Here is a 12,024-nt window from a genome sequence, read left to right as displayed (position 1 = left end):
CTGACAGTGTTTTCAATGTGCAAATTTCTCATTAGTTAACACACTGAGTGTGACACCTGTTGTTGCTGTTGACCCCATGTGGACCGCAGTGCCGTCACTGACATTCAGACAGGACCAGAGCACCTGTTGCATGGGGTGAAGTCCAGGTCACACTGGTACCCAGTGTCTCTTCCAGTGACCACTGTAATTAATATGACACTGTTGTCACTGATGTGTTTGAACCGGTGACCTTTGGTATATATTTGATAGGCCAGCTAATTGCTTGCAACCATGGCATCCATCTCATTCAGTTTGAGACTACACTGCCCTCCAGTGTTTAATAAAAGGTAAATGGGAACTGAGGGCCTAGAGTTGCCTTCACTTGCTACATTTAAACTCCGAGTTACAAATGGATAGGTTCACTAATATTGCCAAGTGTAATATGTCTTTGGTAGGTACTGATAACCAAATATGTATAGAAACAAAATGCACTGTCTTTGTTATATGTCCCATGAAAAACAATGTCTATCTTTTATCAACCAACAACAAATTAATTATAGACTTACGGTACAGCCGGGTTTGGATCGCTTTTTGGGTTATTTTGTTTTGTTTTTTAAGTCTTATCTCAAGGTCCGTATCTGAGGTTTTCACTGTGGTCTTTATCAGAAGACGGAGTTTGCTCGGTTGTCATGTCAAATGTCGGGTGCCTTCCATACAGGTTTGGGTATAATAAAGGTTTGGTGCAGGTTTCGTTTACTGCATGTCTATGGACTGGTCCACATGCAGATACACCCCAATTTTTTGTATAGTGATGAAAAGATTACATTGTTAGCAGTTGCAGTATAACCATTGCATAGTGTGTAGAAGAGAAGAAAACTGTTGTAAGATAAGCAATAAAATAAATGCCTAAATAATGACAGCAACCACAAAATTAGGCAGAACAAAAAAAGCAAAAAACATATAATGTACACATACATTATTATTGTTATTATTACATGGCTATGCGACTGTGAGCTCATGTCATAATTCCAATTATAAAATTTCCTTCAGTACTTGAAGGCAGCATAGGGTACTTCACTGTGTCCTCTTGTCGCATATTGATCCAGCTAGCTGATCGTTAGCTTTTGTGTCAGGATGGTGTCTATGGTGTGTCAATGTTTGTCCGTTGTTTCTGGCTAAAGGTATTTGGCATTTGGCGGTTTTAATGTTCCGTGCAGCTAATTTAAAAACCATCGGCAAAGCGGGAACCGGCTGGTAGGTGGTCTTTGAAATCACTCAGACGTAACATATTGTTCACGTCCACTCCACTCTCGTGAATCAGCCGGCTGAAGGGCTGAAGCTAGCTAGGTTAGCTGGCTAGCAGCAATGCTACTCTGAATATCAAAGGGTTTCTTTGTTGTTCATTTTTCGGCGACAGTCGTTAAAACTACCAGACATTAACGCTGTCATCAACGTTGGTGCTTAACGGTAGTTAACCAGCTTTTAAAATACCAAAGGTGGACGTTTACTGTAGTGGACTTAGCTAGCTACCGAGGAAACATTAGCTTATGAAGCTAATAACAACCAAAATCGCTAACTAAAGCAGGCTCGTGCCAGTGTGAATATCAGATGAGATTGCAAACGACATCCCGGGCTCTTAATTAGACATTTGGGAGATTTATTAGCGTAAGTATTAAGCAATGAACTAATCGGGTGTTGGCTTTAACTTTACTCGACGAAAGGACACGAATAATGTGTAATATGTGAATAAATAATTACCGGGCTAACGCTGGTAACGTCAGTTGGCCAGCTCTACAGTTAAGCTAGTTAACGTTACGGCGCTTGCATTGAGGTCTGTTTTGAGACAGACGGTCCTACACTTGCCAGTCGCTTCCTCCACCAATGGCAACTTCCAAATCATGTCTACTTGGATTCTCACACTTTTTTTTTTACGGCCTTCAGCTCCAACAAGTATTCTCGTAGCACCCATAACCGCCCTGCACACACTGGTTTTTGCCCAATAAAACAACAGTTGCATTCTTTAGTTGTGGCCCATATTTAAAAGTACACGTTCTGTCCTCCCCTTCAGGCACTTTCGCCGGACGATGGACGAACTGGTCCATGACCTGGTGTCAGCACTGGAGGAGAGCTCAGAGCAAGCTGCTCGTGGTGGCTTTGGTGATGGAGGAGACCATGCACTGGCAGTGGGCTGTTTGCTGAAGAGGCAGGCTCGTAAGCGGAGGGGTAGAAAACGGCGCTCGGACAACCCACACCCACCCTGGGAGACAGGCCACCTCAGTGAGGGTTCAGAGTCCAGTGTGGAAGAACATAAGGTGAGGTGGGGTGAGTGGATGGAGGACAATGGTTCTTTCCAGGTTAAAACCCTGTGTTAAACTGACTGAAGGGACCTTGAGCAAAAGCACTTCAGACAGTCTTAGGATGACCAGTCTACATCACCCTGCTCTTTTGAGAAGGGAAAGGAAAAGAAAAACGTACCATAAGAGTGGAGACATGGGAGTTAGCCTTTGTAGTGGTTTTGATAAGTCATGATTTAGTGAATGTTTCTCAAGAAACATCTTTTTGTTCCACTGTCACCCTGGAGCTGATAGATAGAAACTTGTTTTCCCCTTTTCCCCTTCCCTAACTGTCAATCACTGGCCTCCACACAAAGTTATGATTGCCCACTCAGTAAAGATTCTTTGTTGTTTAAGTGGCAGTAAGGAGTTTTGGACAATGACATATATATTTTCTTCTAGTCACATTTCGTCCTGTTTAAATTTGACAGTATTGCTTTAGTTTAGCCTCACTCTGCTCTCGCTTTAGCCTAATGGACATTTTTTTCCCCAAGTTTCTTAATTTAGCATCAGCATCACAGTCTAGTATTTACCACATTGACATTTGTTGCAGGACTACCGTGCCAGTACAGGAGGTGTGTCTGCTGCCAACAGCCATGCCCGTGACAACAGTGACTCGGATGAACAACTTGGCCCCAAACGCCGCACCCCCCTCACTGCTGACATGGGGCGAAGCAAGCGGCCACTTTGGCCAGATGACCTGGGTGTCCTGGGGTCTGTAGAGGGAACTCGCAGCCTCAGACGGCGACGTAAAGTCAAACGTATGGCTGTAGACCCACCTGTAGAACCGGAACCCCCCTCCGTCACCATGCTCGGACCTCCACCTGTCCCCAAAGCCCGTGTTGGTGGAAGGCCACATAGACTTGGTTTGAATGAGGACAGGGGTGCCATGGAGCTGTGTGGAGGTAGCCTGGTAGGGCCTGTGGGAGGGAAGAACAGGGTAAAGAAGAGGAAACTGGCCCCCCACAGGCTGGGAGTGGAGGCTGCAGATGAAGGGGTGGTAGTGGAGAGTGAGGACCCCATCTCCTCTCCAATGGAAGCGTCTAAGGACAAGATGGAGTTGGAGGAGCAGAAGGGCTCGGATGAGGACATGAGTGACAGGTGGTTAGTGTTTTGACTTTTGTTTTATTTTTGTGCCTTGTGTTTCCAGAAATTGCTTCTCTGTCGCTGCTTCTTTATACTGTATGTACGAGTATGTGTTTGAGCATGTAAGCCAACAGGTAAGGTTGTTTGTGGGGCAAGGTATGTAATCAATCATTGACACTTCTATTTTGAAAATGTGTTTGTTGCACAGAGTATCAAAAACTGTCAGATATCAAAAGCTGGCATACATTTTTTGGTCACTTTCATCAGCTTGTTTACTGATCAGGAAATCAGAAAATTTTGCTGATTTCAGACTTTTTTTTATGCTATTGTCCTTTTACAGCTGCTTGTGTTTAGATAACACACGACATCTGAGAACCTTGGCTTCTGTTGTGAAATGAAAAAAAAAGTTTTTTGTAGAAAAACATATATATATAAGGTATCAAAAATGTATGATACTGGTATTGATACTAAAACTATCTATCTATCAAAAGACTTCAGTAATACGCAGCCCTTGGTATGTGTGAGTTTGCTAGTTTTCCTTCTAGAAGACAGTTATTGGCTTCCTCTTGACCACTGGAAATGTCCTTAGTGTATTTTTTATTTTCCTTTGCAGTGAAACCAGCAGTGTCAGTAACAGCAGTGACGGTGGCCTCTACACCAATGATGAGGGGAGACAAGGTACTTATTCAGTTTTGTCTAGAATTATGGGTTAAACTGCAAAACCTATTGTTTATATTTGGTATAGACTGTATTTGTATATGCAAGTAAATAGGGGGACACCTGTTATTGGCCTGAGTGCAGCCCAGAAATGCATCGGAACAACAATGTACTACCATTGTCACATGCACAGAAAAAGTTGGAGTTGAAACATGTCTAGCAGTGCTCATGAACCAGGGATCTCTATCCTCTCTCTTCCAGGTGACGACGAGCAGAGCGACTGGTTCTATGAGGGAGAGCCGGGCTCTGGTTCAGGTCCTGGAGGTGCATGTGGGATAGCGGGAGTGGTTCCCTGGTGGGAGAGGGAGACCGGGTCTGAGGAGCTGGACCTAGCTGACCCAGTCTTCAACAGCATCCTCACGGGATCCTTCCCACTCATGAGCCCTGGGGCACAGAGAGGTATGGGAGAGGCTTGGCTTGAAAACCGCAGTGTAATGCGTGTATGGTTAGCTTTTACACTATAATCAGGTTTGGGGCTGACATAAATTTTATAGTGTTGCTGCAGTCTCACTCATGACCAGTAGGAGGCAAACACTTCACAGTGAGACAAACAAGCATTGTGGCAAGAGGTGCTGCTGTATAGTAAATACAGGGGGCAAAATCCTCTACATATGAACATTGGTTTTAGCATGCAGTATTAAATAGAAACAACTTATTTTAGTGGCTGACTTTTCTCATATAATTAGAAACTGGTCATGACAATTGACTGGTCTAATTATCCTTAATGTTACTGCACATACCATCTTACCTGAATTTCATGGAATACGGTACATCTTCAATTGTGACTATATTGCGTAGCAGTAGGATTTTTTTTTTTATCCTGTCCTGTGTCTCGCATAAGCTGCCTTTCTCTCCATGACTAATATCCCATTAGTGTACATTTTTGAATGACCTCTCCCTGTGCTGTATCCACACAGTTTGATGGGACATAAGGGGCTGAGTTGCCTATCGTCCAGCATGAACTGTCCACTGCATTTAAATGTTACGATTATCAAACTGGTCTAATACATTTAAATAATCATATCCTAAAGCATGAATTTTATTGCTGATGAACCTGCACTATGTTTTCAGGTTTCCAGGCTAGACTGAGTCGTCTCCATGGAAACCAGCCAGCGTCTGAGGCGGGATTGCAGGGCAGCTCCAGCCAGGGCTTCAATGATAGACTGGGTAGACAAACCCAGGACTCCCATGAGTGAGTTCTGTCTTTTTACAAATTGCTGTTGATTCTGACTCTTCAGGGTGAGAGAGCAGGGTGAAATCAAACAAAAACACAGTAAAATTGTCTTAAAATAGTATTAAAGCAAAGTAAACAGGAACACAGATCACAGCATGCACAAAATTGATGTGTTCTGTAGTAGGCCAAATATTGATGTTTTTATTTTCATATTACTGGTTTCACATTTGTCCCAGTTTTTGCTTGAGTGCAGACTGATCAATCATCAATCAATGATCTTGGGTTTCTATAAAAGTGTCTGTGGTGGACAAGAGCCAACAGTTCACTTATGGCAAGAAATGATGAATAGCAATCTTGGTCTCTGTCTCTGGAACGCTGCCTTGATGGAGATATGGCGCACTTACACTATCATATCTCCAACAGGCCGTGGTTTAGCTCGGGCTCGAGGAGAGACCATGGACAGGTGAGCCGTGTTTTTGGACTTGATTTTATTCACTTTCAAATAGGTTGAAATGAAGAGTTAAGATTTTGTATTACAAGGACCCAGGGTGTTAAATACACCAGTGTTGTGCTATTGTAAGGATAACTTGCTGACTGCTTGAACTTTTGTTTTTTCTTCTTCTTTCCTCTACTGCCTCCTTAGTTGCACTGGGACCCACGGACAGACAGAGGGCATCGGAGAAGCTGTTCAGTAAAAACAGCCAGCAGGTAAGGACAGCCTTTTAGCTTAAAACACCTGTGATTTATGACCAGATTAATTTCTTTCAGCACCAGCTTTTGTCTTTGCTGCAGTCTCATTGACTTTCACATTGTTTAATCGTGTTTTTCATACGAAGCATACTTTCTGTAGTGTTATTTGCAATCGAACTAATGCTGCCATATTTTTGTCCTGCCTGGCTGGTTTTGCAGACAGACCAGTGGGCACCTGGGCTCTCTATGTACAGGGGATGTCAAGCGGAGGCGAAAAGCAGCCCCCCTCGGTTCCACTGCTCCCTCAGGTATTGGATGCACACCTAGCTACACCTAACACACCATCTGGCACTTATTACCGACTGCCCCGTTTATTGTATTTTTGGCTCTCACTTTCTGTCTTATTCTCCTCCCCCTCTTGGTCGAGCTCAGTATGTTCACCAGTCTGCTTTCCTCCTCGCCGTCTGTCTCACACCTACACTGATGTAAACACAAGGGACTGGGATAGGAAGTGAGGCTTTCACTCTACATTTTTACAAGGGTTGATTGAGATTGAAAGAAGGGTGTCTGTCAACCTTCACATTTCTCCCTCTCTCTTCCTCTCTCATTATTAAACCCTGCTTTAGCTCCAAACCCCCTTTCCTCCTAAGCTTTGTTGGACAAGAGTCAGCTGGCTAAGTCATGTTGTCACAGCAGAGATACTGGATTAGCTCTTAGCCAGTTACACTTGTGTTTCACCACCCCCTCCCCCAAGCCACTCTTCTTACCTCTGGGCCAGTTGATGCTTTTGGAAGAGGAAGGGTGAGGCAGCAAAGCCTAATGTTATTAGGCCAAAGTCCCATTATACGATATTTTGTCTGGAGCCATGTCCCCTTTTTTTTTTATTTATTTATTTTTTTATATCATAATTTACAACTTGATACCGGAATTGTACGCACAGTGGATTATGAGCTTGTTCAAAAATGTTCCATCGCAGACGTGACCTCCCTTACTTTCTTTATCCTCACCCATTACTTGTAAAATGAAAATCTGAGAAACAGAGCACACAAAAGCAAGTATGCAGCCCGAAAAAACAAAACAGTAACTGAAACCCAAATTATATGGTCCTTATTTCACTGAGGTTACTTAAAAATGTTAACAAAATCAGCCAAAACTTGCAGCAACACTCAGGTAGTGGGCACACGCAAATTTCATGTGTGATAAATTGCTGAAATTGCATTCTCCAAAGTGACATGTTCAGTGATGCGTTGCAAATATTGAGCTTGTCTGATACTCGCTCAGGACCAGTAGGTGCCGACCTCACAGCAGGATGGCAGCGAGGATCTGCCAGATTCACATCCTGACAATCTGGCTTGAACCCACCTGGGACTAAACAATCGTGTGTAAATGAGAAGGCAGCTTGGACCTGCACTGCATACAAATAAAGACAGGATTTAAAGGGTAATAGTTCAGCCTCAGTGACTGGACCGTCAACTTCCAGGAAGAGAGAGAACAAAATGACCACTGTCTATTTGAGACAGGCGTAAACGTCCTCTCACTGGATCTATTTGCTGCACGACTGGAAATGTGGCTAAGTTGCTTACATGATTACATTACTTCTATGTATTGTCTTTAGAGGAACAATTTTAATAGAGTGATGAGGAGAGCCCTGAGTATGAGTTTTTCAGATGTTTACTGAGGCTGTACCAGAGAGTATTAGGAATCACAATAACAAAAATAAGCATTTTAACTTTGAAATCGCTAAATTAGCATTACAAACACTACTGCCAGACCTGCAACTAATTTGAGCTATCTGCATTATTTTATGACTCTGTTAATCTTAGCAGCTAGAACCAACAACTGTTTTCCCTTGAAATTAATTAAACTGTTTGTTTCACAATTATTGAAATAGTTGACAATTAATTTTCTGCTCTAAAGACACACTGTCCGGCCAAGCGGGAAATCAAATGTGTTAATAATTGTTCTGAACGGCCACATTGGAAGGCAGAGTGAAAAGCTGGCCGTTAGGGAGGGAGGAGACACGATATTGACTGAAAATGGGGATAACAGCGCACACTCTCCCCAGGAAGACATTCATAGAGTTGCACTAACAAATGAAAAAGGAGAGCTAGGAAGAGAAATACAATGCCTGGCTCCTCTCTCACCTCTGCACAGCTAGCCAAGTGCAGCGTGAAGAGGGTGTGAATGTCAGATCATTGGTTCGGGAAAGTTACAGAAATGGTCGCACACTGACTGACAGGCCAAAACACCAAGATATTCAGTTTAGTATCAGAGAAAAGACAATGAAAATCAGATTATATTCACAATTGAATTTTTACTTCTATTTTTTTTTCTTGAAAATGGCTGAAACAAGTCTCCCTCTTGTCTAACATGCAACCTCTCTTTTCAGGAGTGGTTGGGGACAACGCTCCTCCCATCCCAGACACGAACATGGGAAGCCGCATGTTGCAGAGCATGGGCTGGAACCCCGGGATGGGCCTGGGTCCAGAGGGAAGGGGCATCACCGAGCCCATCCGGGCCACACAGAGACCCAAAGGCACAGGTCTAGGTTTCAACTGAACCCCCAGTTTCTGGATCCCGGACCTGAAGCATACTGGGACAAGACTCTCCAATGAAATGTTGCTCAGGGTGTTGAACAATAAGAAAAAAAAAAAAAAAGGTCCAGAATAATCCAGGAATGTGAGTCATAAGAAGGGAAGGAGTGAGGCTTGTCCTAGCAACAGAGTCTGAGCTGAAGGAGAGAAACTTTCCCATATTGGGGAAACTGCAAGACGCCTGGGATATCCACACAGACATGAAAGTGAATGACTGCAGCTGAGCTGGAGAAAATAGCTTCTTGTAAACATGTCCTCTCAAGAAACTCCATGTTGGAGAAAATAAATGACATTGATGCCTCATTGTTAGTGTGTTAAACTGGCATGCTGCCTCAGCCCTGTTACCTCAGATGCCAGCGTTACACGCCTCAGACTTGGGGTATTGTTGATTATATACTGAGAGCAGCTCTCTAAAGTGCGGCTGTGATGACAGTGCGGTTTATTTTCAGTCAGTGGTATTGGTTAGTGAATTAATGATAAATGGTTTTGTCCAATATTGTACAAGCATTTTGGAATCAAATACTGTTTGAGTAGGCCATACCTCAAGATTTATTTTAGGTTCCTTTTATTGTAATGAAGTAAGGGTACACTGTATGGATGTGTGTTGGGATATCTGGATGTTTTTACTCATCCATTCTACTGTTCAATCGGAATAAGTCATGTCATCAGAATGTTTTTATCTACCCAAAAACAAAAAAGATACGAATCAAAACCACAATTTTTCCCCTTAACTTAGCACCAGTATGTATGCATGTGCAGCTGTGGCTGTGGCCGGTGTCTGCTGATGTTTACTGAGACATCACTTCTCGACATGAGAGGTAAAAGAAAAGCCAATGACTTGCTCCACTGTCCTATTTCACCCAGTTTGTTTAGGTATTATATCCTGACAAATGTTTGTTCTGCAGACTGCAGTATTTTCCTATCATGGCCATGCTCATTGACTTTACACACAGTATATAACAAATGACTATATGACTGTCACGTTAGACATTTCAGTGTTTCCATGCAAATTCTAGTGAAGTCTAGAAAATGAATAAATAGAGCTAATTTCAGTGTCTGCAGAATTTGAAAAAAGTATTGCTGTCATATTACACATTAAAAGGCCCTACATCCCCATGGTTCACAGGTGTTTTCACTTGATTAGCTTGATTAGACCTTTTCTCAGGACTGAGGGCGACAGGCTGACGTCCAATCAGACAGAAATGAAAACAGCTGTGTGGATGTGCAGGACCTAACTACACTTACACTACTTAAATTATCTTTTTAAATTAGTTGTGGACCCATTGCTATTCACCTTGTTGATATTATGAGTCTTCATTTTGACTATTGGGTAATATAGCTTAGTTAGCATATTGCCACCATAGATTGTTCAGAATAGAGATTTGAAATGAATTTAAGTGCAGTTGAGAGAAAAAATATGAATTAGGATTTGTGCAGGAAGTTGTACTGTAACTATTTTTTTGACTTTTGTTGTAAGAGCAAGAGGATTTTTTTTTTTTTCTTTCGAGTTAGGCAAAGGCCAGTGAAGAGAAATATGAGGTGAGCTGTCAGTGACAAAAAAAATTGTATTAAACTGGGAGACTGCCTAAACTATGTGGCTGTTATTGTCCTTCGAGGCCAATCCTACTGTTCTGGATCATGGCCAATGACTCATTTGGTAAATTATTTTACCTAGAGCCTGAAAGATTTCCACTAGCAATCGTGGGGGACACATCCCATCACTTTTCAAATTCATATATTTGTTCCCTGAACAGTACAGATTGAGTTTGATTTACTTATTAGTAACTTGCTTACCAGTGTCCTCTGACTGTCTGATTAAAGATGTCGATATTCTCATCTGAACTGCCTTCAGTGTTACTCTGTACTCGCATCAATACACCTTTTTCACAGCAGACATGTTGACTTGCAGGACAGGACTTAATAACAATAAGGAAGATTAAGTGCCTCAGTAAACTATTTCAGTGAGGCAGCAGCACATTACCAGCATCTGTAAGTGGAATTGTTAATGTAATTGAATACACCTGTGCTTTCCCACTGTGATGTGTAAAAATGTCTGTAGCCTAAAGAGCAGCAGTGAGTTGCTGGTGGATTTGTTGCCCTGGGTTTTACCTCTCAGGTTACATACAGGTTGTCCTACCTTTAGAGGAGGTTATTCGGGCTGTATGCAGCCTGTGAGGAAGACTGCAGGATTGACTTGACTTGAATTTGAAGAATTTGAAGGACAGATTTCTTTGTGATAAAGATGGAAATACAACTCCACCAGGTCTGTAACAAGAAAACAAGAAATTTCAAGTTTTTTCTTTTTACCATTTTTAAAAAATGTTTTATGGAGAACTGGCTTTATTGTTCCCTGTCAGTATTTGAGAATTAAATCCATAATGTTACTATAAACAATTTTGATACTGAGCCCTTAAATTTGCTTATTATTTTTGACCACAATATTTACAAGATATAAATTTAAAGCTGAGAAATAAACCTGCCAGTTCTCTACAATTGAGAAACCAAGAACCTTAAACATATCTTTCTGTAGTGCAATATCTTGTTTGTTATTGGCCAATATTTACACCAATACTGAATTAAAGGATATTTGTAATATGCTAAAATCAGTCAGACATGTCGACCATGCCAATATGTTCATCAGGCTCTAATTTTTTCCCATGTCTGGTGTCTACCAGTTAAATGAAAAGAAAACTGAAATTACTTTCCTGTCAGATTCTTATTTTTCGTTCAGTTGTCTCTTATACTGAAACAGTCGACTGTTAAATTAACTTGTTGAAATACATTTTATGTCCAGAGTGAATGAAGCCAGTTTCACTTTCAGCTTCCAGTCATGATCATTAATTAAACACAAACCAGGAGAACTTTCTAGTCTTGGTGTTCCTGAGACAGCGCACACACACACACACACACACACACACACACACACACACACACACTCTGACAGCTCCTTTACAGAGAGCTTTAAGCCATAACTGCTCATAAGAACATGTCCTCTAAAACATTTCCAACTCCGTCAACACATGCATCACATTCACATGCTGACTCAACATCACTGAAATATGATGCTCTCTCTCTCTCTCTCTCTCTTTCTCTCTGTCTCCCTCCCTCCCTCTTTTCTCTCCCTCTCTCTCCCATCCTTTGCAAGGCTGCAATAGAAAACCCTCCTCTGTATCTATAGGAATACAGGAGCGCTGTGTGTCCTCTATCCTCCCTTCTACTCACCACCTCCCTCTGCATATAAGGGAACGCTGGCTGTGTCCTCCACCCCCCCCCATCTCCCTCCCCACCACCACCACCACCCCTTCTCTTAGACACACTTTTCTGTCTGACACACTCTCTCAGGACTCCCCTGCGAGCAAGCTAGGCAGGTAGGTAGGTAAACTCAGCACTGGATCAGAGTGAGACGCTGAGGGGAGAGAAAGAGGGAGAGAGACGGGGGGTGTGTGTGTGT

General features: G+C 42.4%; 1 protein-coding gene across 3 annotated transcripts; it reads left to right on the top strand.

Annotated features, from left to right (window-relative positions):
* The first annotated feature begins 1,088 nt into the window (after positions 1-1,088).
* Positions 1,089-10,415, top strand: gpatch2 (G-patch domain containing 2). Of its 3 annotated transcripts, none has more exons than XM_022737956.1 (10): positions 1,089-1,233; positions 2,048-2,291; positions 2,866-3,413; positions 4,012-4,076; positions 4,317-4,514; positions 5,187-5,307; positions 5,713-5,752; positions 5,933-5,997; positions 6,199-6,287; positions 8,369-10,415. In XM_022737956.1, exons 1-10 carry the CDS (start codon positions 1,184-1,186, stop codon positions 8,536-8,538), a joined length of 1,590 nt encoding a protein of 529 aa, XP_022593677.1. In that variant the 5' UTR covers positions 1,089-1,183; the 3' UTR covers positions 8,539-10,415. The 3 variants fall into 3 exon arrangements, with proteins under 3 accessions (XP_022593677.1, XP_022593676.1, XP_022593678.1); XM_022737955.1 differs by having other exon boundaries at positions 2,866-3,416; XM_022737957.1 differs by lacking the exons at positions 5,713-5,752; positions 8,369-10,415 and having other exon boundaries at positions 2,866-3,416.
* Positions 10,416-12,024: the final 1,609 nt, after the last annotated feature.

The sequence above is a fragment of the Seriola dumerili genome, unplaced genomic scaffold (assembly GCF_002260705.1).
Source record: "Seriola dumerili isolate Sdu_G_001 unplaced genomic scaffold, Sdu_1.0 BDQW01000025.1, whole genome shotgun sequence".
Taxonomy (NCBI): domain Eukaryota; kingdom Metazoa; phylum Chordata; class Actinopteri; order Carangiformes; family Carangidae; genus Seriola; species Seriola dumerili.
This window is presented reverse-complemented; position numbering and strand designations above follow the sequence as displayed.